A 26,964-nucleotide genomic window follows, 5' to 3' on the forward strand; every position below is an offset into this window, starting at 1 on the left:
CACCCCAACGCACCAGAAGTTTCCACAGACCATTCATGACTTTGTTCCAGCCTCTCCTTTCATACAAGGCTTCACAATTACTTCTCATCTGTCCCTATGCTAACACTGATGGAAAGCCCTTCAGATGCTCTCTGTATGAGAATCTTCATCCACTTCTTGGCATATAAAGCCACCATGCAACAGGATTCTCAGCAGTGGTCCCACTGCTGGTCTTCACTTAAGAGAAGCAGAACTGCTGCTGTTTCTGTATGTAGCAAAACACCCACCACCCAAGATGTCACTGTAGATTCAGCTAAGGGAAGCCTGATGCTGCTTCCCAGCACTTTCCTCTCCCTAAGTTCACTAAGATGGAACAGCATGGTATTTTCAGTCCATTACAAGAAAATACTATTAAAACTCTGCATTTACCCTGTTCACAGCCTAAACAGGAATGTGAAGAGGTTCTGGATTTTATTATTATTTTTCAAGCTGACTAGGCAAAAATCTGTTGGAAACCCTTACCTGTACAAGTTCCTGGAGTTCTCTCTTTACATCTTCTAGACCACCAATATCTTCCCAGGTAACTTGTGGCACCTCCACCACAGTCTCCCGAAGAGCAGAAGGGTTGCTCTGGCTCAGAGCCCACTATCATTAGAAGAAACAACATTATATGAATTCTAACATGTTATGTTCACGTGCTTCAGATAAGCAATTAGACATTGTACCCAAAAGAACAAGGGGCACTCCTGCATTACCCTGAAGTCATCCATGGTCACAGCCAATGAGTTCATCACTTCAGCATCAATGGTTTCATCTTCTAGGTCTATGAGATCCATCTTCTTTCTGATAGCCTGAAGAGCAGCTTCTGAGCAAAGAGCAGCCAAGTCAGCACCAACATGGCCATGGGTCTCATTTGCCACCTGAAAGCAGAGCACTGACTGATTCACAGGGATATAAGCAAACGCTCTGCAAGGGCAATGCATGCTCTGGTCACTCACTCAAAGGTCCAACAAAACTCTGCAGGACAGGAACATCAGTGCTTTGCTGCAAATTCAGGACAAGTGCTATCACATATTTAACAAAGATACTGCTGTTCCACCTTCTACTTGAGATCAAAGCTGCAACTGGAATTCAGATGGTGTACAGAAAGATAACCCTGAGGACTGCAGTTCTTCATTCAGGACAGAGATTACAGTAGCCATCCAGTATCACCACAGTGTTCACCCAGCTCTGTGAGCGCTGTTTCAGGCTTGCTTTATTTTTAAAGAGAATGCCACAGCAAACAAACCCAGGAGGACAGTGGCAAGGTACTTCCAGACTGGACGGATACATCTTTGTTTCACTTAGCCATGCCATTCTTTACTAGTGAGTGAGGATTTTTGGTCACTGGTAGACTAGTTAGAAGGAAGCCCAGAGATCACACATTCACCCCGTCCTAAACAAGTAACTACGTTTACACTATTCAAGCCATAACAACTCTTCCGCTACAAAACAGAGCATCAAGGAACATTTGTCTGCAGAGACAAGCTTTCCTAATAGCATGCTACTCACCTGTTCCAGATCCACATCATCAGCCAGTTTCATATTTTTTGTGTGGATCTGCAGGATCTCCAGGCGCCCAGTGGCATCTGGGATACCAATATCTACCTCTCTGTCAAAACGACCTGGGGAGTACAAAACATATGTTGAGCTGCTGATTCTGTGAACTAAAGGAGCTGCAGTTGCTGCCTTCCTCTGACAGAACAACATGATGAGCCACATACACATACAATTTCAGAAAATGCCAGAGCTTTGGGTTTCTCTGCAGCATCTATCAGCACAGTAGCAAAGTCAGATCAGAGAAGGAGGAAAGGCTTTAGCCATTTAGGGAAAGTGAGGCTACTGTATTAACTAGAGATCAAGATTATATAAACACAGAGGATTTATGTTTTTTCCAAGCCTTATCTATAGGAAAATATACTTCCCCTAACCAACGCACCATGAGACATTTTTGTTTATTCCTACCTTTGTGTCCTCAGCACAGTCCACAAATACTGAAAGATTTAATTTTTCAGAACTTTCATAGCAGTACCCAAGTAGTGGAAAACATGAACTGCCCCAATATCTAGGGAGGCAGGAAACCTACGTATTACTGCAATATTAACTAAGGTATGTACACCTATCATTTTCCTCTAGCCATAGCTGTGCATTCAAACGTCTCACTACACATTTAAGAGGCCGTTTTTTCCTGCAAACTTGACTGGTTTGCTATTATAGACTTTACTAACTGGTCATACAACATTCATTCACACTGCAAAGTTCTGAAAACCTGAATCTCAGAAACTAGGAGACTTCTCATCAATAAAAGTAAGAGAAATTGAACAATTCAGAGCCTTCTGCAACCTGAGGCATGAACAACCCCTTAAGCATTTAGTCCTGGAATAGCCTCACCTAACTGATGAAGTGAAAAAGCGTGCTACCCTCCAAGTATTTCATTATTTATACAAGTTCTAACCTAATAAAGCACAGAAAGTGATACCAAAGGCTGGAAGCCTAGAAATTAAATTTCAAACAAGTAGCTGGAGACAAGTCAATAGTTTATGTAACACACAGAAGATGTCTAATATTAATTTCTAATCAATCCTTCCAAGGCCCCCGAAGCATAGCCCATAACAAAGTATCTAATACACACAAAAAAAGATGGCAAATGTGGTTACCAAATCGCCTGAGTGCTGGGTCAATGCTGTTAGGTCTGTTGGTAGCTGCCATAACAATCACATGTGCTCTCTGTTTCAGTCCATCCATAAGAGTCAACAGCTGAGACACTATGCGACGTTCCACCTCTCCATGTGTCTATGGAGAGAGAAAGTAATGATTAGACCAAAAGCTCTACAACACAGCACAGGAGCTAGTACTGCACCAGAGCAGACAGATACAACAGGCATGAGCTGTTAAGAAACATTGTGAACTATATTGGATTCTTCTGATATCCAACTGAATTCAAGCGTTAAGTTAAATACTGCTTTACCCTGTAGTCAAATGCAGAGACTCACATCAGATGCTATCAAAATGATGTATTCTACCTTCTGCAGGCTTTCTTTACCTTCTCTCTCTTAGGAGCAATGGCATCCAGTTCATCAATGAAGATGATGGCAGGAGCATTCTTCTCTGCTTCTTCAAAGGCTTTCCTTAGGTTGCTCTCAGACTCACCAGCCAGCTTGCTCATGATCTCAGGACCTGAAAAAAATAATGGCACTGTAGCACCCAGAAGAGAGGCAGCTGGCCCCAAGGCATGCAGCTGAATTTTTTTAGTGCAACATTCACATGGGAGTATCTATATTTCAAGCCAAAGCAAATACTATCAACCAAGTTCATGAAATTTGCAGCTGAACAGGCAAGAACAGCATGCAGAATTACTTTCTATCATTATTCTGGTGTTTACTCTAACAGAATGCAGCACTAGTCAATGAGCTACCTTCAGCTGCCTCTTTCCTTACCCTATTTCACACTTGAGCTTCTCTGTAATGTGCTACCACACACAGTTAATGCCAGTCCTAGCTTGCAAGAGAAGCAATTAAATTATATGGTGATGAATTATCAGGGTAGGGAAGGAAAAAGGAAAAAGCTGTAAGATATTGAAGCTGTCTTTAGCTTGCATTACATAGGTATACATTTACCTCTGTAAGATCCTATAAATGAGTTAAAAAAACAAAACAAAAACCAAAACACCACACAACCCCCAAAAACACAACACCCCAAAATTCCAAAAACCCAAAACCTATCTCCTCTCAAAGAATAAATAAATTAAAGCGTAAGCACATCAATCCCAGAAGGAAGGACAGCATTCCCCTGAGATCTTCTACAATTGCTGAACACTAGTGCAGACTCACAAATTTATTCTGTTTTTACAGATTTTTCCATCATGCTGATGGGAGTGGTAACGAAGAGAAAAATAGGCTTCTAAGAGATCCAAGAAAATGAAACCTGACCCTCAGGAGCAAAAAGCTGCTAGCTGACTGAAGTGCACCAGCTGCAGAGCCACTGGTGCAGGCAGGTACTAAGAGCATTTCATTACAAGTAACTCACCAATTCATACCAGCTCTGTCTACAACACTGCCTGCAGCTCCAGGATTGGGACTAGCAGACAGGGAATGCATCACTAATTCTGACAATGTTATTTTTTATTACGCAATAGAAGTACAAGTGTCTAAAGAGACACTTGGCTCATTAGCATGCAGCGACACCTTCCACACACTTAGGAAGTATATGAAAAGGGTGACATATGGTTAAAACCAGTCCATTTACATCTGATATCTTGAGATACAAAGCAAGTCACTTCCCTACTGCTGCTCACTGCTATGCTGTGCTATACACTCCTTTGCTTTCACCTTCATGGGTCTAAGTGATTGAAATCAGAAAAGAAAAGCAGCATTCCTTAAGTACAAATGTTCAGTTATTCCAGCACTCACTGTAAAATGGGACAAAAAAAAAAGTGAGGAAAATTTCAGAATCTGGTCCTTACTGGACATAAACCAGTATCCATCTCAACTGCTGCAGGTGAAGAGTGATCAATAGGAGGTTCTGTCACTTGTAGCTAAGTCCCAAGGTAGTCATTATAGCTTTCAGGACAGTTCCTTCTAATTAACGTTATGTGAAACAGAACAGGTCTTGTGCTTTACTTGAGGGAAAAAAAGAAATCCACAGCAGACCAGCTTCCTTTCTGAATGGAACATGCTGGCAGCAACAGAAACATCCGTCCTGCACCCATATACATAGAATAATCTCACCACTTCACTCCTAGCTCTGCCCTCACCAGTGTCAATTAACACTCAGCCAGACAGACTCCAAGTCCCTGCATTGCAAAGCTGTCTTTCCAACCACCCTGCTACAAAACAATCAAGCTTAAGGAAGTGCCGCTACAGATGCTTCCACACAAATGGCCTCTAAGTGTCCCAAGAGGCACGCTTCAAAGAGGTAAGGAGGGATGTCAGGGAGACAATGTGGCTCTATAAGCCCTATCAATACCATTCATTATTATGAGACGGATGAATGAGCACACAACAGATCTGGGACCAAAGCAGCCACAAAACTTACCATTGATCAAGAAGAAGAAAGCCCCCGTTTCATTGGCCACCGCTCGGGCAATCAGTGTTTTACCAGTGCCAGGAGGACCATACAGCAGGATCCCACGTGGAGGCTGAGGACAAAGGCAAGGGACTTAGGTGGTGAGCTAGTATCTGAATGCCTAAGTAGCTTCACAGCGAAGGTGTAAGCATTTGATAAAGCCAGTCTTAAATTGTGATGCAAACTCATGCAACAGCTGCCATCCCAGCACTGCTATCAACACCCTTACTACTTTGCATGACACACAAACAAAAACCTTGCCACTAAGTGACAGTGCTGACCCAAAGCATCCCCCTGCTTTCCAAGTTGCCAATACTTTAATCTGTGTCCAAAACATGTAAGGAAATACTTTCCTAACACCAGCATTAAAAAAAACCACAAACCCACCCCAAAACAAACAAAAAAACCCACAAATAACTTATTCCCCTTCCAATACCTCATAAACCTCCGACATCAAGTCATCTGCAAGGGCAAGCCCGCTCATCCACCTGGTGCATGCAGGGACTTACCTTCACTCCTATGGCCTTGAAGAGTGCAGGGTGTCGGAGGGGAAGTTCCACCATCTCTTTGATTTGAGCCAGCTGCTTCCGGCAGCCACCAATATCATCATAGCCTACTTCATTCAGTGACTCTTCTTCATCCTACCCAGAAGGAAACACATTAAACAAACATTTGAGTGAAAAAAATAGTTCAACAATCCCTCACAGTCTACAGAACCCAGGAATACAGGTTTCTGCTTGTTGCCATTTTTTGCTGTCTTGAGATTCTCACTTTCAAGTCTTCCTGGTGTCTTCTACAATTGTTTCTTAGCTCTCTCTTCCCAGACATGCAAAGGGAAATGCCTGCACGTATCTAGACCTCACTGAAGCCCACCCTCTTGAGTGACAGCCTCTGCTACCAGGACCCCTACAGACTCTAGTGCAAAACAAGTTCCATGACTCTCTGATGTGGCTAACAAAGATCACAGAATCATAGAATGTCCTGAGTTGGAAGGGACCCACAAGGATCATCGAGTCCAACTCCTGTCCCTGCACAGGACAACCCCAAATTCACACCGTATCTCTGAGGGCGTTGGCCAAGTGCTTCTTGAATAGTGTCGGGCTTGGTGCTGTGACTAACTCCCCCCTGGGGAGCCTGTTCCAGTGCTCCACCACCCTCTGGGTGAAGAACCTTTTCCTAATATCCAACCTAAACCTCCCCTGGCACATCTTCCTGCCATTCCCTCGGTCCTATCATTGGTCACCAGAGAGAATAGATCAGTGCCTGCCCCTCCTCCTCCCCTCGTGAGGAAGCTGTAGACCATGATGAGGTCTGCCCTCAGTCTCCTCTTCTCTGGGCTGAACAAACCAAGTGACTTTAGCCACTTCTCGTACGGTTTCCCCTCTAAAACCTTCACCAACTTCGTAGCCCTCCTCTGGACACTCTCTAGTAGCTTTGTATCCTTAGTGTACTGTGGCGCCCAAAACTGCACACAGCACTCGAGGTGAGGCCGCACCAGCACAGAGTAGAGCGGGACAATCCCCTCCCTCGACCGGCTGCAATACAGTGCTTGATGCACCCCAGGGCACGGTTGGCCCTCTTGGCTGCCAGGGCACGCTGTTGGCTCATGTTCAACTTGCTGTTGACCAGAACCCCCAGGTCCCTCTCTGCAGAGCTGCTCTCCAGCTTCTCATTCCCCAGTCTGTACGTACATCCAGGGTTGCCATGCCCCAGGTGCAAAATTCAGCACTTGCCCTTGTTAAACTTCATACGTTTGGTGATTGCCCAGCTCTCCAGTCTGTCTAGATCCCTCTGCAGGGCCTCTCTGCCCTCGAGAGTGTCAACAGCTCCTCGCAATTTTGTGTCATCAGCAAACTTAATTAGTATTCCTTCCAGTCCTGCATCCAAGTCATTTACAAAGAGATTAAAGAATACTGGCCCTAAGATGGATCCCTGCAGAACCCCACTAGTGACTGGCCACCAGCCTGATGTAACCCCATTTACTATGACCCTTTGAGCCCGACCCATCAGCCAATTGCTCACCCACTGCATTATGTGTTTATCCAGCTGTATGTTGGACATTTTGCCCAGGAGGATACTGTGAGAGACAGCATCGAAAGCTTTACCGAAATCCAAAAAGATTACATCGACTGGCTTCCCTTGGTCAACTAGGTGGGTAAACTTGTCATAGAAGGAAATTAAGATAACAAAAGCCCAGTATAAAATATACTTATTCCTTAAACTGTAAGTGATATTTCTAACTACTTGACATACCCTAGCTACCATACAGTTCTCCAACATAATGTTTGTTTTTGGGATTGACTCAAATTAACAGAGAGTGTTAAGATCCAGATGTGCAGATAAGACCAACTGTAACCAACTCTTTCAATATAGCTCTACAGCATCCATTCATTTGGCTGTCCAAATCTCTACTGGCCTTAGTTATCTGTAACATCAGGCCACACTAAAATAATAACATAACACAGCCTGGAATCTCAGAAGGGCTCAGTCCAAGCCCCACAAATGTGAACTACTACTTCAAGCACTGAAGTTCTCCAGGCCTTGCTCCAGCGTTTGGGGAAACCTTTTTCCTAACATCTATTGGGAATTTCCCTTGATCCAGCTTGTGCCATTGCCTCTAGTCCTGTCCCTGGGCACAGCTCTCAGAAGAACCTGGTTATCCACCCCTTCCCATCAGGCAGTTGCCAGTAAGCTAGGCAGGCTTCCCTTCTCCATGCTGCATCAACCCACTGTCCCAGCTGCTCCTCATTCATTCTGACCTCCAGCTTCTCCTCATTTTGGTGGCCTTGGCTGAACTTGCTCCTATCCATCTCTGCTGTGTCCTGAAGAGCCCAAACTGGACTCATCCAGTGCCCAGACATAGTCTCACAAGTGTCAAATAGAGGTGAGTTTTTCAGAAGGTACCTAACTACAAACCAGCACTCACCCTGATTTGCAGGTAGTAAAAAGGCACTTACTTTATTAAGTATACAACCACCTAAGCTAATTTCTCTGATATTTCCTATTCTGTAACAGTAAGGTGGTCAAGACCTGACAGTCAATCCACTCAGGCTGCCTCGAGCTTGGGACGCTCAAGGCTAGAGACCTTAAGGATCTGGGAGGAAAAAAAAAAATAAATCAACCATTTAGAGATCTCAAATTTCTCACTGAAAAAGCACTAATTGCTTTCTTTTCACATGGCATGAAATTTAGCAACATTGTAAGCCCTCCCTGCTATGGATCAAGGGAACTTTGGAATTAAAAGATACATCTAAGTCCAGCATGAGATATCTGGAAGCAGATACAAAACCAGCTGCTGCCAAAGTATGGCACCTCGTCAGCAAGCCTAAGCATTGGTGCTATCTCAGCATCTGAGGAAGGATACTGGAAGCACATTTCTCTGACTACCTTCAGCAGCAGCTCATCTCCTGAAACCAGAGATTTTAATCATTACATTCAATATACAAAAAGCCAAAACAAGAACTGCAAACACTGCTGCTCTCAAGGACTGTCACCAAAACAGATTTTGGACAGAGGGGATTCAGTAGAACCGCATGGCAGGATTCTGCTCACCTCTCGTTTGATGGGCTCTCCTTCACAATGGATCACTGTGTCTGGAGCCACTATGCAGTAAGGACTTGGATCTGTCTCCACCACTTTGAACTCCACTGCACGCATCCCTCCACGCACCAAGAAGATGTCACCTGTAAAGCCCCACATTTCAATAGCCTGCTTCAAAAGATGTCTGTAAAATGTCAACCCTTGTACTACCATCAGTCCCAGTGGACAAGGAAGTGGGTTACATAGGCATAAACTGCTGGCATTTTTTAACACTGCATTTTAAACTCAAGAGCTGCATGTACTGCGACTAACCAAGCACGATATAGACCTGTAGCAGTTGAAATTTTCAAATTTCATCCAGAATCAAACAGGAAATAAAACCAGCAAACAACAGAAAAGAATACTCTGCCTAAACAGAAAACACAAAGGCAATGAATCACATTTCCTTTCCATTCAGTTTCAATTTAACATTTCTAAAACAGGCAAAAAGACCAAACTTAATAAAAATTCATTTCCAAGTTATCATAACTAGTTGTTACAAGGCTCAACAGCTATGAGTGGCAGGGTATCTGGGATAGTATGGGCAAATACCTAGGGCAGTGGGCACCTCCAGTGTTTTAGAACTTCAACCCTGAAAAAGTGCAGAATCCTGAGAAATTAGTAGAATATTTGGAGGAAGTATGTTGTCACCCTGGCAACTCCAGAGACACAGATCACTGCAACGTGCTGGAGCCTGGCCCATGCCTACCAAGCCCTGTTCAACAGTATTCAGTGCTCCCAAGGGGAAGAGAAGGCCTCTGGATAAAAAAAGACAAAGTAAGAGGCGCTGCAACTACTCCAACCTCAGTGCCAGGCACTGCAACCCCTCAAACCCCCACAACAGGCACTGCAGCCGAACCAGAGAATCAACCCATGCCAGTATCAGTCGCCCTCATACACAAGATAAAAATCTTGAAAGCAAAAGTCAACTTGTTTAGAAAGAGATGATGGAAAAGCAGGACCATCACGGGGAGAAGAGGAAGAAGAGAAAGAACTCATAACCGAGACGGAAACCACCCAATCCCTCTCCTTGAGTGAGCTGCGAGATATGAGAAAAGAAATCGTCCATTGTCTAGATGAGCACATTGTCAACTGGCTGCTGCGATGCTGGGATAATGGGGCCAGTAGCCTGGAACTAGAGGGAAAAGAAGCCAAACAACTGGGAACCCTTTCTAGGGAAGGGGGCGTTGACAACACAATTGGAAAAGGGGTACAAGTCCTCAGCCTCTGGAAGCGACTCCTGTCAGGTGTGAAAGAAAGGTATCCCTTTAAAGATGATGTTATATATCGCCCAGGAAAATGGACCACCATGGAGAAAGGCATCCAGTATCTAAGGGAATTAGCCGTGCTCAAGGTGATTTATGGTGACCTGGAAAACAAACAGTCATCCAAAGATCCAGATGAAGCCCAGCGCACACAACCCATGTGGCAGAAGTTTGTATGGAGCGTGCCATCCTCGTATGCAAACTCATTGGCAGCAATATCCTGGAAAGATGAAGAGGCACCAATGGTGGGGCATGTAATAGATTAAACTCCAGGATTATGAAGCAAATATCTCTTCCTCCCTCATCTCAGCTGTGGAGAAACTGTCTCGGGAGTTCCAGCAACTCAAAGAACGTATGTCGTACTCCTCACCTCTACGTACCAGTACCTTAACCATTAGGAATAAGACTCCTTTTGCTCAAGAGAGAGGATACACACCACAAGCCACTCTGTGGTCCGCGTGACCACAAAGAGGACATGAAGAAGTGGGATGGAAAATGTACCTCTACTCTAGAGGCACGGGAATGAGAGTTGCAAGAAAAACAATCACTCAGAGGGGTTCTTCCCAGAAAAATGATGCTCCAGTTTCCAGTGAGCAACAACCCAGACAGAGGAGTAGAAGCGCTGATATTATTTCTGAGCTTAATAGAGAAACTCTTGATTCACATTTACGGGAAGTGAGTTGCAAATGCTATGATCGGGACTAGAGGGGCCCTGCCAGGTGCAGGAAAGAGACAACTGGGTTTACTGGACTGTGTGGATCCGATGGCCTGGCACACCAGACCCACAGGAGTATAAGAGTCTAGTGGAAACCGATGCACAGCGCAATCCAATGGCATAGACTACCTCAGGAGAGGGTATTTCAAGGACCCAAAGGAGTACAAGTGGGCTTTTGGTATAGCTACCTTGGAGACAGAGGAAATTAAACAGCTGTCTACCTTGCCTGGCCTCTCGAAGGACCCTTCTGTGGTGGGGTTGCTGAAGGTCAAAGAACAACAGGTGCCAATCGCCACCACAACAGTGCACCGGTGGCAATATCGCACCAACAGAGACTCTCTGATCCCCATCCATGAACTCATTTACCAACTGAGGAGCCAAGGAGTCATCAGTAAGACCCACTCACCCTTTAACAGTCCCATATGGCCAGTCCGGAAGTCTAATGGAGAGGGGAGACTAACAGTAGACTATCGTGGCCTGAACGAAGTCACTCCGCCACTAAGCACTGCTGTGCTGGACATGCTAGACCTTCAATACGAACTGGAGTCCAAGGCAGCCAAGTGGTATGCCACAATTGATATCGCTAATGCATTCTTCTCAATCCCTCTGGCAGCAGAGTGCAGGCCACAGTTTGCTTTCACTTGGAGGGGCGCCCAGTACACCTGGAATCGACTGCCCCAGGGGTGGAAACACAGTCCTACCATTTGCCATGGACTGATTCAGGCTGTACTGGAACAGGGAGAACCTCTGGAACACCTGCAGTACACTGATGACATCATCATGTGGGGCAACACAGCAGAAGACATTTTTGAGAAAGCGAAGAAAATAGTCCAAATCCTTCTGAAAGCTGGTTTTGCCATAAAACAAAGTAAGGTTGAGGGACCCACACAAGAGATCCAGTTCTTAGCAATCAAATGGCAAGATCGACATTGTCAGATCCCCATGGATGTGATCAACAAAACAACAGCCATGTCTCCACCAACTAACAAAAAGGAAACACAAGCTTTCTTGGGCGTTGTGGGTTTTTAGAGAATGCATATTCCAAATTATAGTCTGATCGTAAGCCCTCTCTATCAAGTGACCCAGAAAAAGAATGATTTCAAATGGGGCCCTGAGCAACAACAGATTAAACAGGAGACAGTTCATGTAGTAGCTCTTGGGCCAGTCCGGGCAGGACAAGATGTAAAAAATGTGCTCTACACCACAGCCAGGGAGAATGGCCCTACCTGGAGCCTCTGGCAGAAAGCACCAGGGGAGAGTTGAGGTCAACCCCTAGGGTTTTGGAGTCAGGGATACAGAGGGTCCGAAGCCCGCTATACTCCAAATGAAAAAGAGATATTGGCAGCATATGAAGGGGTTCGAGCTGCCTCAGAAGTGGTTGGTACTGAAGCACGGCTCCTCCTGGCACCCCAACTGCCAGTGCTGGGCTGGATGTTCAAAGGGAGGGTTCCCCTCTACACCTCATACACCTGATGCTACATGGAGTAAATGGGTCACACTGATCACCCAACAGGCTCGAATAGTCAACTCCAGTCGCCCAGGAATCTTGGAAGTGATCATGGACTGGCCACAAGGCAAAGATTTTGGAATATCACCAGAGGAGGAGGTGATATGTGCTGAAGAAGCCCCACCGTATAATAAACTGCCAGAAAATGAGAGGTAATACGTCCTGTTCACTGACAGGTCCTGTTGTCTTGTAAGAAAGCATTGGAGATGGAAGGCTGCTGAAGGAGAAGGTGAATTGAGTCAGTTTGCTGAAGTAAAGGCCATCCAGCTGGCCTTAGATGTCGCTGAATGAGAAAAGTGGTCAATGTTCTTTCTTCAAAACTCAAACTTCAAAACACCCGCAGGTGGATTAGGCTGTCAAGATTGAAGTGGCTCAGGTGGATCTGGACTGGTACTATAAGGGTGAATTATTTCTAGCTCCATGGGCCCATGACGCCTCAGGCCATCAAGGGAGAGATGCAACATACAGATGGGCTCGTGATCAAAGGGTGGACTTGACCGTGGACACTAGTGCACAGTTGTAAGGGACTAGAAACTCTTCTCAACATTGTTGGCAAGACAGTTTAAGTACTGAAGCCTAATCACCACAGCAATTGAGCAGGACAGTTTAATCATCATGGTAACCAAGTGAGTTCTACCCCACAGGACCATGTCTGCATCCTGTTGTCTCGGAGCACATGGCCCCAGTGCTCTGTGCATGTGCCCAGGCCCAGGGTCAACTGACAACATATTGGGGGTGGGGCTCAAACACTCTAGAACTTTCAAGCACCCTCTAGTGACAGTACTGGGCATGCACCCCACCACCAAGTGCGAGGCATGGGTACGCAAAACAGTTATTGACTGCAAGAGGATAACGCTATAAAGGGGAAAACCAGCAGAGACCACGAGGAGCGTTCTGGAACATTCCCTCGACCAGATTTGAAGATACACTGGACTGACGGGACGCTGCAGATCTGTGGTGGTAGCTATCGCAACCCCCTCTTTCCCTTTCTCGCTCTTCTCTGTCTTTCTCTCCTCTTCTCTTGCATACTTGTTGGCCAAATACAGCGACTTAGCACTTGACTCCATTTTGAGTCTTAATTCTGTTTCCGAGAATGTAAAAGGAACCTAGTCACAATAACACATTGGAGTTAATCATAAGTTAGAGTCCAGCCACCCCCAACCACCCAGAGCTACCTGAGGTTGGTTGGAAAGCAAGGGGGTTTTAACCTCTGCCCAATTTTTCAACCCAACAGTGGATCATGACAACAGGTTATCCATGAACGTGAAACGTACTGCAATCAAGCAAGTAAAGCAGGTAACACCTCTGTGGTATGGAGGAAGATGGCTGAAATATAAATATGGGGAGGCAAGTTGACTATATCACACTCCAACAAACCCGCCAAGGCAAGCACCATGTGCTTACACCAGTGGAAGCAACCACTGGCTGGCTAGAAATATATCCCATGCCCCATGCCACTGCCCAGAACACTATCCTGGGCCTGGAAAAGCAAGTGCTATGGCAACATGGCACCCCAGGGAGAACTGAGTCAGACAACAGGACTCAATTCCAAAAGAACCTCATAGACACCTGGGCCAAATAGCACAGCATTGAGTGGGTGTATCACATCCCCTGTCATGCACCAGCCTCCAGGAAAACTGATCGGTACAATGGACTGTTAAAGACTACACTGAGAGCAATGGGGGGTGGGACATTCAAGCACTGGGATACACATTTAGCAAAAACCACCTGGTTAGTCAACACTTGGGGATCTGCCAAGCGAGCTGGCCCTGCCCAATCAGAACACTTATGTACTGTGGAAGGGGACAGTCCCTGTAGTGCACGTGAAAAATATGCTGGGGAAAACACTGGGTTCTTCCTGCCTCAGGCAAAGGCAAACCCATTCATGGAGTTGCTTTTACTGAAGGACCTGGGTTCACTTGGTGGGTGATGCGGGAGGATGGAAGAGTCTGGTGTGTGCCTCAAGGGGATTTGGTTTTGGGTGAAAACAGCCAATGAGCTGAATGTTATGATGTTAATTGCTATATAATATTGTATTTCATCCCTTCATATCAATGGTATCACAGTAGGAATCTTCCAAATTAACAGAGAATGAACTTTGACAAACCAAGCAAAATGCAGTGGTGATGGAACAAGGACTGAGTTCAGTATGCAACAATCCATCACCACAGACACACCATCTCCTCTGCCCTGAAAGACTGTTACTATAGATGGAGCCCAAAATCATGGACTAAATGACCTCAGTGGACATTTTGTGGACGTTTGACAGACATTTTACAGGGGTGGTCCAGAGACTGAGGGAATGATAAAATACATAGATATTCTTTATCAAATGATGGGAAGGGGGAGGTGGTTGGTGAGGTTGTATTGGATAGTGTGGGACCTGAACATGATGTAAATGATATGGAATAAGGGGTGGATACTGTCATGGTTTCAGCTGGGATAGAGTTAATTTTCTTCACTCTAGCTGGTATTGGATTTAGTACAAGGATAATATTGATAGCAATAACTAAAACATCAGTGTGTTAAGTAGTGCTTACACTAAGTCAAGTACCATTTTAGCTTCCCATGCTCTGCCAGGGGCACAAGAAGCTAGGAGGGGGCACAGCCAAGACAGCTGATCCAAACTGGCCAAAGGGATATTCCATATCATATGACATCACACCCAGTGTATTAACTGGGGAGAGTTGGCCAGGGGAAGCAGCAATCACAGCTCGGGGACTGGCAGCATCCATCGGCAGGTGGTGAGTGGTTGCACCACTTGTTTGGTTTTGTGTCGTTCCCCCCCCCCCGGGTTTTGCCCCTCCCTCTCTCGTTATTTTCCTTTTCATTGGATTATTACTCTTTTAATAATTAAGCTGTTCTTATCTCAACCCATGAGTTTTCTTGCTTTTACCCTTCCAATTTTCTCCCCAGTCCCACTGGGGTAGGGGGAGTGAGCAAGTGGCTGCATGGTGCTTAGTTGCCAACTGGGGCTAAACCATGACACTGGTTGTCTCCAGAAGCAGAATGATGTATAATACTGCACTATGACTCCTGGCTAAACTGGGCTACAGAAGCTGGGTAACTTCAGTTTGTGTTTATGCTGGAAGAAATAGATCCTAATACAGTATAAGTGCTACTAGCACAACTCTAAACGTATATTTGTTTTTTTATGCACTCTCCCAGTTATTCATTAAATTACTTTGAAAAAGTGAATGTAGTCAGGGTGCCAGCTAGTATATCTAACCATATGTTTAATATGCAGACAACTCCCCAATCCCATCAAGTGGTAGCAACTCAGAAGAAAATCTCATTAAACCAAGTTCTACCTGAGCCTTTTCTGATGCCCTCATCCGATGTAGGGGAAAAAAAAAAAAAAAAAACCACAAAAAAAAACCCACATACCCCACAAACACAACAAACCAACAACAAAACAAAACAAAAATAAAACATGCAGGAGAAGTATCAAGCTACTCTGCCAGTCAGCAATAGATATCACCTTTTCTTCTGAAGGTTAGAAAAAAATTAAATCAGCACCAGCAAAACCTCACTCTACAGATGTCAGTGTAACACTTCATAGAGATCTGTGCAAGCTTCTAGACATTCTCTTTATTCAGTCTCAGGACTAGCTCACACTTGCTGCCATCAGGACTTCAATAACAGGTGCTATTACCTTTCCTGATGGGTCTGTATGCTTCCAGGAAGTACGGCTTGAGATAGACCTCAAACAGATTCCCCGTAATCCCTTCTACTGTGTCATCAATTGGCAGCACATGGATACGTTTGCCATATTTCACATCTGGGCAAGGCTGGATGCTGCAACAGAAAACTCCAGTTAGCTATATCATCCTGGACTTACACCTGAGTCTGGAAAAGGCAGTGATGTCCCTTCCCCAGGCCAGTATATATGCCAGAAAGGACCCTCCTAAGCCCTGGTGAGACTTCCCACCTGCATAAGAAGAATGCTGACAATGCAAATATCATGCCCATAAGAGAGGAAGTCTTCACAACACACACCCTCCTTCACTCCTCTCAGCCCTATCCAAAACTTCTGGGGAGTTTCATACTTCCTTCTTACCCCCTGCTCTTCTGTAGCCCCCCTTGTCATCCCCAAGGCACTAATGCAGCCTGAAGATCTGCAACAGTCATGAGCTAACCTCTGTTTCAACAAGGAGCTACTGCTGAATCAACTGTAAGGGAAAGGGAGCTAGAGGAAACTCTTTGTTCCTTCCTCTCTCTCTCATAACTTACTACAGAGTAGAGCTCCTATTGCTGATAACCCTGATTCCAAGCAAAGGCTCTCACAGTACCAACCAGGGATTAGCCAGGTGTCTGTCAATCCCCCTTTGTGGAGACTGACATTTAGGTTAAGTCTGAAGGCCCCTTCCCCCTTTTTAAGTAAACATTTCAGCTATTATTTTACAGTATAGGCCAAAAGCCTACTGTAGCAACAGCTCAGAGTATCAAGCTGTGGCAGAGAGACAGAAAGCTCAAACTGCCTTTGCCAGCTAAGAAAAGCCTATGTGGAACTGCAGCTGAACATGCAACTTTTCATATGCTACTTTGTTTGAGACTCCTAATAGATTATTTTACTACATGCTTTACAGAGAGGATATAGCAGAAGGGTAAAGGAAAAGACAGACTGTGCCAAAAGGAAAACAGCTGGCAGACCACAAGCAGGAAGCGATTAGCACATGAATCTGGATTTTGACAGAAACCAGGCCATAGAAAGTAACACAATAAATACTTAAAGATCAGCAAGAAAAACTTTGAGAGCAAGAGGTGTAAAAGTTCTCTGACCCTTGCAATAAAGCTAAGGCAATCAGTAACACATCTGGAAAGCTAAGAACCACTACAGACACAGTCCCAGCAGAGAAGGGGAGAGCACAGGCTGAACTGTCACACTAGAAATTACTCCAACAGTAACCTCACATCAGGTTAAAGTAAGGATTCACCTTTATTTTAAATCCACAGACTGTGTCAAAGCACTGTTCTGTTCCAACTACACTCATGTTTAAAACTTGCATTTTCTAGTGGTAGAGAGATGGGTGGAACAAACTCGTTCTTCTCCTCTACAAAGTTCATATGAAACACCTTTTGCATTTAAAGATTATTCCAGATATCATCCCAGGAAGTCTAGTGTCAGAAACCAGGCTCCAATTTTCCCAGAACATGCACAATATTCCAGATTAGGAAGATGCTCAGGAGGAAGAGCTGTCAGGCCTCACATATTTAAGTCTGCAAGTTAGCATTTTTATGTTTAATAAATGCTCGCGCTTCCCCCCCCAATCATAGAACAGAACCTGCCTCCTGCAAGTCAAGATGTATATACTTCAGTGCTTTCCCACTGCCTTCTGCAAGTGATCACAAAATTCCTGCAACACTGTTAAAGCATTTCTAATTTTAAAGTTATAAAATAACAAAAATTGGAATATAAACAACCTTCAAGGATTTTTAATCTTGCTATTTGACTGCTTCATGTTTTTGTCACTCATTTCTAGCAAGTTTTAACTTCTGTTTGTCATAGGGCAGCTCAGTGCTTGAGCTAACCATGCTATGAGATCAATTACAGTGTTGCTTACTGCTTTCCACAGTTAACTTTGTGGACATTAAAAATTTAGACAGGAAAAACTTGTGAATTTGTCTGACTGTAAATTTGGGAAGACGACTGTGACAACAGTGGGATAATTGAACTATTTAATTTAATGACAGAACCCGGGCTCACGAAGGTCCTGAAGAGACTTCAAGAATCTTTAGCATCATTTTTTAGTATTAATCTGAATATGCATACAGCCAGAAACACATGCAAAAATAAACAGAGATCTCTGATGCAAGACACATACTTGAAAACATTTCTGTGATCTCCTCTGGAAGACGGAAGAATACTTCCTGCAGACCCTGTCTCTGCTACAGACTGAATCAATTCAGAGCCAGCACACAAATTTAGGCAACCCAGGGATATGCAACAGTTAGCAAACTAGTCCTTACCTGATCACATCACCCAGGCGCACTCTCAGGTTGTTGCGAACAACCCTATTCATGCGAATCTTCTCATCTGAGCAGGTATCATCTGACAGAACAATGCAGACAGCTTCTCTCCTCTTCTTTCCTTTTAGCAGAACAGTGTCTCCTCTGAACAGTTGCAATTCGTCCATTTTTGCCTGTAAACAATAACTGCATTAGAACAAACTTTTGACAAAACAAGAATTCAAGCATTTGAAGGAGAGTTACATCTTGGAAGTGATATACTAGACCTACAAAGACAGAGGCTCCCACTATACTGGTCAAGAGCTAATCCTGAAACCAGACTAAGGGCACAAGGTCAACTGAGTCCTAAAAATTGAGGATCAAAATATACTTCATCAGGGAAGAGTGTTAGAAAACAAGATAACCCACCTCCCTCACTTGTAACTGCTGCAGCTTCTGACTCAAACACTTCATGTTGCAAAGTTACATTTCAAGTTAATAGACAGCAACAGCTTGCATATTACCAGATTAAATGCTTTGCTTTTATAGATGACACACCTGGGACAGTGACACAACACTGTTGTCTTCATTGATGGCTTCATCAACAATTAACCGATTGGGCCTGTTCTTCTGCTTCAGAATAGCAGTCGATAAGTCATCCACTTTAGAACTGGCAAAGAAAACAGAAGTTAATGAGTCCAAGTGATATTGTTCCCCCCTTTCCAGCCACCCCCTTGTTTTGGTCTCCATTTTCTACAGGTTTCTTTGTTGTCTTGTCTTTTAGAAACTATACTTGTTTGTAAAACAATATTATTCCTAGGCACCAGTTCCAGGAGTTCAAAGCATAATGTTTTCTATCAGTAAATATAACTACTTTACTAGCCTCAAACAGAAATAGCTATGAAGCTATCTATGAAAAGAAGTGATCAGTGAGATGTTGCCGACTATAAGATGTTTTGACTAAAAGAATTAGTCAGACTCATCTGAAATCACATGTAAACTTTTGTTTTGGTGGCAGTGGTTAAGTCTATGTGGTGTCAAATCCTAGATAAATAGGGGAATTAAAGGACAATGCTGCAGTTCCCCTGACAGAGAGTTGTCAGAGTTTAGCCTGTATAGACCTATTAGTTAAACCTAGCAAGACAGTAGAAATATTCAAGTGTTCATGAAAAATGGGGGGGGGGGGGGGGGTGGGGGGGGGGGGGGGGGTGTGTGTTGGTTGGTTGGTTTTTGCGTTTTGTTGTTGCTTTTTAGGATATAAGCCATTAATACCTTCACAGGAGTCACTGCAGCTCTAGCCCACTACACCACAAGAAATATGGCAGAAAATTCGTTTGCCTTGACAAAATGGAACACAACAAACAGCAAGGAAATGGAAGAAAGGCAGATTAAGTGATTTCCTTCAAAATCTAATACAGCAAATAATTCACTTTCCAAAAGAAATATGAACTCGAACCAACTGATTCCTGAGGAACTCTTGGAAGTCTTACATTAGCCAGCCACAACAGACTGTTGTAGCTTCCCTTGGTGAGTATCTGACTACTCAAAGTAGTCCAGATATGCCAGTGACTAAGGTCGGAACAGAAAACTTAGCACAGTTTGGTTTGATACTCACCAAAAAGAAAAAAATAAAGTCTCCCCTTGTCCTAAGCAAGTGGCAAGCACCAGCAAAGAGCAGGAAGCTTTGTGGACAACTGTGTTAACCATACACTTTGGCTCCATTTTGCTGTTTTAGGGACAAAATAACCAGAAGAAATCAAACCTTGAGTGGAAGCGGCAGAGCAAGCAGCTACACAGCACGAATGCAGACCACGGCAGCAGTGCGTCACTTGGCACACTCACTGCATTTTTAAAGGTACATCAGAGAGAGGTGACATGCCTAGAGTGTGATGTTACCCGAGGTCCCCCCACCCCTCAAGATAGGGGGTTTTCCAAGATGGAATATGTGGCATTGGCTCCTTTCTCTGACATGTAAAAGGGGGAACACCACCAAGCAAGCCTATGAGGGCAACCAGCTTGTTTCCAAAAAGGTTTTCAACCTTTGCACAAGCCCTGGTAGCATAGGAAATGTTGGAAATGAGAGGCAACATTATTTTAAGTGAACAAAAGGAGGAGTTGTAAAACATGTCTTTCCAGGACTGCTAGCACTAGGAAAGTCACCATTTACTCTCTCCATTAAAGAGTGCAAGAGGTAAGAAATCAACATCCATCCCTTTCAATGACTATGTGAGATGTTACAGATCCATCCTCTAAACCCCAAAAGACACAAGAAAGGCTGCTGGATACATGCTGGAAGGAGTTCATGAATTCCATCTTCAACCTAAAATGCGGTCTTGGTAGAGTCCTAAAAAGGTCTGGGATTTCCAGGAAAACTGAGAGCGTGATAAGAAAACTGAAACCAATACATTAATTTAGCATGTAGATTTTAAAACTTGAGCTAAGGGACACCAGAAAAAAAACAATTTAGCCTGTTCAAAGTGTGAATGTAAATCATACCCCTCTGCACATGAGATGTGGATCCAAAGGCCTTTTGATAAGAAACCACTGCCAGACTTTGGCTACATAAACTGTCACTGAAGCCGAGCGGCTGTCCCTCAGAATGCAGAGAAAGCAATTGAAAAAGCTTGGAGGCATTAAAAAATAGAATAAAGGTCTCCAAGAAACACCATGCAGACATCTAAATGCATGGGGTCAATGTCAGTTATCTGACCTGACAGTTCTGCAGGCAAAGAAACAAAGGTGTTAAGAAATTAAATGACAGCTACACAGGAGAGTGATGTTATTACTCCTACAGACAAGGGTAATGACTTTGACAGACAAGTACTACTCATCCTCCAGTAACAATTTAGAATATTATCATCACCATTTTCCCCTCATTGCATCTCTCCTGGGGGTTCCTCATGCTGTAACCAAGATGATGGAACAAAGTATGTCCGTGTACCTCAACCACACTCAAGCAATCCCTGACACCTATATATCAGGGAAGGAGAGCCTGAACTAAAAATACTAAGCAGGAAAGCCTAAGGCATAGACTGGGGTTCTCTCCTGCCAACTTTCCTATGCATGCTGGTAAAATTCACTGAAGGGCAGGATAGACACCTAACCTAGGTGATTTTTTTTAAAGCTCCTCAATGAGTTTCCAGTCAGAGAGAGCCTGGTACAAATCCTCTAGATCATCTCCCCTACTCACCCCTTTTGTCAGCTCCCTCACAGGCTTTCCCTCTCGCTCCTTTCTTTCACTAACTCAACAAAGAGATAAACTGAACACAAAATGTAGCTTTAGAGCTGTTTTGGAATTAAAAGGAAATTCAAAGCCTGCATGAAGCCTGCCTCTAGACAGAGGCCAGAAGCAGGGACATAATGGCACAGCTAATGGCCAAACTTGCATATAAAGTGCAAGACATCAATAAAATTGAAGCAAACGTACTAGCCCTAAAGACCAACAATAATGGGTACCCAGTTTCCATCCTTAGTCCCCTTTTCTCTCTCACTAAAGCAGTCCAATAGCTCCATTTGACACAGGGAAGGGGGGGACAACGACACACGACATGACACACAACGACACACGACTTTTTACAACTTAGGTCACTTCATCATTTTTCCCTGTGTCAGAGTGTAACCAGGGTGATGAAGTTAACCAAACATGGATGCTGCTATACCATCCAACTGAACATTAAGTCTGGGGACAATCAATGTATTCATTAATCTGTATTTTAGTCATTAGTTAATCCTTAATGTAACAGATAATGCGTTTCCGTCAGAACCCCTCTCCTTTCAGACTCAAAGCCTAATTTTTAGGTCCCAAAACCCTCACTCCTAGTGCTTAGGGTCCAAACATCTGTTTTAAGGATTAAATTAAAGCCTCACTTTTAGGTAGCAATGATTCAGGGTATAAATGGTTGGGAGTTACTAATACAATCAAGCATAGCTCAACTAAAGCTGGGACCCGGAGCCAAAACTTGGCCAAGATAATGAGGCAGCCAAAACAAGAACAGCCTACACGATGACTAAACCTTGTTGCTTTAGGGGAGTCAGAGAGGCCTCAAGAATCGAGGTACCTAAACAAAGTCATGATGATATTTGGCCTTAAGAAAAGCAGATGTACAGAGCCATAAAGATAAGGAACTGCAGAGCAAACACTAAACCAAGAACAGACCATCCCTCAAGGACAGTACACAAGTAATCTCAGAACTGAGTTTGCGTGAAAACAAGGGTTAACTAGCGGACAGAGGGAAGAAGAGTATGTCCTTCATCCAGAGACCCCTGACAGCCACCCGGAGACACCAACAGGCATGCGCAAATAACACCTGAATATGTATACTTTTATCAGAAAGCTAATGAATATGTATATGAAGCATGTACTTAACTGGCACAAAGAGATCTGACAGGATGCACGTTAGGAGGAGTGATCCCCTGTGCATCCGGTGCAGCAAATAAAAAATGCCTGCTTTTTAACACTACATTGGTGTTACGAGGTTTATTCGAGGTTTATTCCCGATTTCGGTGACAAGAGCTCCCCTTGTTCAGCATGTGATAATGCCCAGAGGTTATGCATTGTGGTGGACAGTATGAAGAGTGAGAGCAGAAAATAATTACTGATTCTTCTGAAAGTGACTACCAATCTCCAAAGTTCCACATAAATTAGGGAACTAAGTTGTTCCTGCAAGTCCGTGCTAAATATACAACAAAAATTCACTAACTCAAAATGATTTCAGCTTCGGTAACAAAAGTGAAAACAGTCATGCCTTCTGTATGCTGCTGTGCCCTCATGAACTCTCTTCCGAGATAAAACCTGTCAGCGATTTCCTACCACCTTGAACCTGAACATCCATGTTACGGACAGAACTACTTTCCCCAGGTAAGTATTAAAATAAAAAATAAATCCATAAAACGTTTTATCCATTGAAGCAAATGAGTGAAATATCTGATGATTGCAGCCACTTACTGGAATAGCACATGACAACCAAGCAGTGAATTCATACCCACACTCAAGATGTCACGTTCTCAAATATTGTTTCAGACAGGTATGCACACGAAAGCGACAACCTCTTCAGAAACCACACTCTATTAGCTCTTGCAATGCTACTTGCCATGCTAAAGCTCAATTCAGCAAGATGGCTGCCAACAGCATTGACCCAAAAATCACAACCAAAAAGTAACTGTTTTCCAGTTGCAGAGTAACTTTTGTTGATTCCTCTGTGGTAAGAACTTTGCAAAAGTAGAAATTTCTTTTTAAAGACACTGTTCACCTCACTCAGACTCAAAATATGCCTTTGAATCCATCACTTCCATCACAAGCTCTACCACAGACACTAAATTCTTGGCACACCTTGCTAGAACTGACTTAGTAGGACCATGAAGGTCTAAATTGCAGGAGGAAAAGGAGAAGATAAACCACAGACACTAAAGGGACTGAAAATGCCTCTGGCAAGGCCAACGAGTCACTTAAAGTATTCTTGGATTTGGGAAATTATCTTTGGGTTCTACTTTAACTCCTCTCAAGGGGCAACAAAGCAGCTTACGCACATGGACCGAGAGCTGAAAGACCAGTATTACTCAACTCATTTTTGAGGAGCACAAAAGATGACCCTCAGCCTAGAACTGAAAACAGAGCGAGGCGAGACACCGGAGACAAAAACATAGCCGATTGCCTCAGCTGCCACAGAGACCAAGCCGGCACAACATATCTGCCTCTTCTACTGCCAAATTACTTCTAGCCCCGACCCAAGGGCCGCTGCGGACCTGCGAGGAGGAGGCCGGGACATGCCTCTCCCCCCTCGCTGCTCCGCCGCTTTCCTCGGCGCTCCAGGGCCTGAAAGACAAAGCCCTCATTGGCTGAGGCCTAGCCCAGGCGAAACGGCCCCGAGCAGGGGCACGGCCAGGGCTCAGAGGGAGGTACGGCACGGCCAGGCCTCGGCCCCTCATGACTCGACACTTCCCGGGGAGGCCCGGCCGGGGGGAAGGAGGGGGCGGCGCGCGGGGCCCCCCTGTGGGCACGCGCCTAGCCAGGCGAGCGCGAGGAACGGCCCATCCCCGCCCCCACCTCCTCAGAGCCTGCATGACACAGCGGGATTGGGAGCCGGATCGGGCCCGCCGCCGGACTCGACCCGAGTAGCGCTGCGCCACGGCGGAATAAGGAGAGGTACGCCAAGCCGAGCCTAGACGGCGGCCTGCCGGCGGACAGCCCACACTTACTCGGATCCTGAAGCCATGGCGCTAGAGGGAAAAAGGAAGGCAGACGGCAACTTCTCCAGACGGGCAGCAACAGATCTCGGGTAAGCTCGCAGCAGCGAGTCACAATACTTCACGCTGACTGAACCTCAGAGCCGACTCATCGGAAGAGAAAGCCCCACCCCGCACTGCCTCGCCCGCCGAGCAACAGAATGCGCTGACCAATCGGAAATTCCGTCCGGTCAGCACCTCAGCCAATCGGGGAGGGGGACGAAGAAAAAAAAAGAACGAGCGCTCTCCCTCCTCCACCCCTCCCCTTTTCTTTCCCTTCCCAATCGTCACGAGCCAAGCGCAACACCCATCAGCCAATCGCAGCACCACTCCTGCCGTGGCTGTTCTACAGGGTAACACGGGTCGGGCAGCCAATGGCAAAAATCCACCAATGGGAAAATCCAGGCGGAAAGTCCCACCATGACGGCCATTCGGGCTAGCCTCGACTCCCGATTGGCTGAGCCCAAGGGAACGGAGACGCGCGGGGAGGGTTGCAGCCAATCAAGAGGGGAAGGAGGCGGGTGCTCGGGGAGCAGCCGGAGTTCGTCGAGTCTCGGTGAGGCTTTGAGGGGACGTGCTCTAGAGGATTCATTTCTTTCCGGGTGAAAGGCTGTGTACGGGGCCCCGGTCCTTCCTCTTCACCCAAAGGTACCCGCGGGGCTCCTTTCCCAGATTTTTTTGTTGACAGATTTTCTTTTCCCTGACTGATTTTTTTGGCAGGGCTCATGTTCTCAGCCACTCGTCCCATAGCTCTTCCACCACCACCGAGAACCCCTCCACGACCTACTGCTCTCCAAGCACAACTTCGCGGTCCGTTTGGGCACTTGCATCCCCACCTCGGTGGCGTTTCCTTAGGGCCAGAAACATTGCTGGAGCCAAGTGGCATTGCACCTGCAGCCCTAGCCCTGCTCACATCAGGGGGAATCAAGTGTGTCTGATGCCTGTTCTCAACCATCTGGTGCTGCCAGGCACTCCCTTGTTTTCTCCTAGGTGCTTATGAATAATTACCTGGTGCTGTTGTCCCACAAATGGTTTCTTTCACCCAACGTGCAATAAGCCAATCTTACACACAGAGCTGAGATTTTTTTTAATTCCATGTTTGCACAAAGAAGGCCGGTGCTAGGTGGTAACCACAAAGCTAGCACACCCAGTCAAAATCACAGTATGTATTTATACAGTTAAATGTGTTAGTAACATCTAATATTCACGCCCCCCAGCTATTCATGAGTTAGTGTCTTTCTTACTTCATCTTAAGGGTACAGCTCCCTTTAAATTTACTACACATAAGGGGCTTATTTGAGTAGGGGGCTTTTTCTAGTTAGGAGGTGTACTTTTCATATTATAATGAGATGGTTCGACCTCAGGGCATCAGTTTAGGACATTTTGCTGAGATGGTATGTAAACAATACTGATCCTCAAGGATATGTCAATTATTTTAACTTATATCCTTCCCCCCTTCCTTGAGGTCCCTCTAGACTTAATTATCTCAGTACACTTTCTCTTAAAGGTCAGCATAAACTTAAACAATCAGTCATCAGTGTTCTGTTCCAAGGAGCCAACTAGTACTTTAATCCCTGCCTCCTCTCTTCTGCCCTTTTTCTTTTTAAAGCCCAAGCAGTAAGGTGGGATTGAACAAGAGCAGCCGTGGGGTGTTCTGTTGTGGTGTAGCCCCAGTCAGCAACCAAGCACCGCGCAGCTGCTCGCTCACTCCCACCACAAATGGATGGGGGAGAGAATCAGAAGAGTAAAAGAAAGAAAACTCATGGGTTGAGATAAAGACAGTTTAATACGTAAAGCAAAAGCTGCACACGGAAGCAAAGCAAAACAAGGAATTCATTCACTACTTCCCATGGGCAGGCAGGTGTTCAGCCATCTCCAGGAAAGCAGGGCTCCATCACGTGTAACAGTTACTTGCGAAGACAACCACCATCGCTCCAAACATTCCCCTCCCTTCCTTCTTCTTCCCCGAACTTTATATATTGAGCATGATGTCATATGGTATGGAATATCCCTTTGGTCAGTTGGGGTCAGCTGTCCTGGCTGTTTCACCTCCCAGCTTCTTGTGCACCTGGCAGAGCATGGGAGCTGAAAGGCCAGCTGGATGGCCTTTATCTCTGCAAACTGGCTCGATTCACCTTCTCCTTCAGCAGTTTCTGCTACTTGCCACATAGGACTCCCTACAACAGCCTTCCATCTCCGGTGCTTTCCCACAAGGCAACAGGACCCATCAGTGAACAGGGCATATTGCTTCTCATTTTCTAGCAGTTCGTTATACAGGGGGATTCTTCAGCACATATCACATCCTCCTCTGGTGATAATCCAAAATCTTTGCCTTCTAGCCAGTCCATGATCACTTCCAAGATTCCTGGGCGACTGGGGTTTCCTACTCGAGCCTGCTGGGTGATCAGTGCAACCCGTTTCCTCCACATAGCATCAGTTGCATGGTGTGTAGAGGGGACGTTCCCATTGAACATCCAGCCCAGCACTGGCAGTCGGGGTGCCAGGAGCAACTGTGCTTCAGTACCAACCACTTCTGAAGCAGCTCGAACCCCTTCATATGCTGCCAATATCTCTTTTTCAGTTGGAGTAGAGCAGGCTTCGGACCCTCTGTGTCCCCAACTCCAGTACCCTAGGGGTCGACCTCG

The 26,964-nt window shown here is 45.2% G+C and overlaps 1 protein-coding gene across 1 annotated transcript in view; it reads right to left on the reverse strand.

Moving 5' to 3' along the window:
• LOC142049259 (transitional endoplasmic reticulum ATPase-like) overlaps positions 1-24,456 on the reverse strand; it is a 36,214-nt gene extending 11,758 nt beyond the window's left edge. The window contains exons 1-12 of the mRNA XM_075076763.1: positions 24,293-24,456; positions 18,656-18,767; positions 18,119-18,291; positions 15,804-15,946; positions 8,635-8,765; positions 5,592-5,723; positions 5,053-5,155; positions 3,062-3,195; positions 2,676-2,811; positions 1,531-1,643; positions 735-899; positions 502-624 (exon numbers count right to left, since the gene is read on the reverse strand). Of these exons, the coding sequence (XP_074932864.1) occupies positions 502-624; positions 735-899; positions 1,531-1,643; positions 2,676-2,811; positions 3,062-3,195; positions 5,053-5,155; positions 5,592-5,723; positions 8,635-8,765; positions 15,804-15,946; positions 18,119-18,291; positions 18,656-18,767; positions 24,293-24,309 (1,482 nt within the window). The 5' untranslated portion in view covers positions 24,310-24,456. The remainder of the gene's footprint in view (positions 1-501; positions 625-734; positions 900-1,530; positions 1,644-2,675; positions 2,812-3,061; positions 3,196-5,052; positions 5,156-5,591; positions 5,724-8,634; positions 8,766-15,803; positions 15,947-18,118; positions 18,292-18,655; positions 18,768-24,292) is intronic.
• Positions 24,457-26,964: the final 2,508 nt, after the last annotated feature.

This window comes from Phalacrocorax aristotelis, chromosome W (genome assembly GCF_949628215.1).
Source record: "Phalacrocorax aristotelis chromosome W, bGulAri2.1, whole genome shotgun sequence".
In the NCBI taxonomy this organism is placed as follows: domain Eukaryota; kingdom Metazoa; phylum Chordata; class Aves; order Suliformes; family Phalacrocoracidae; genus Phalacrocorax; species Phalacrocorax aristotelis.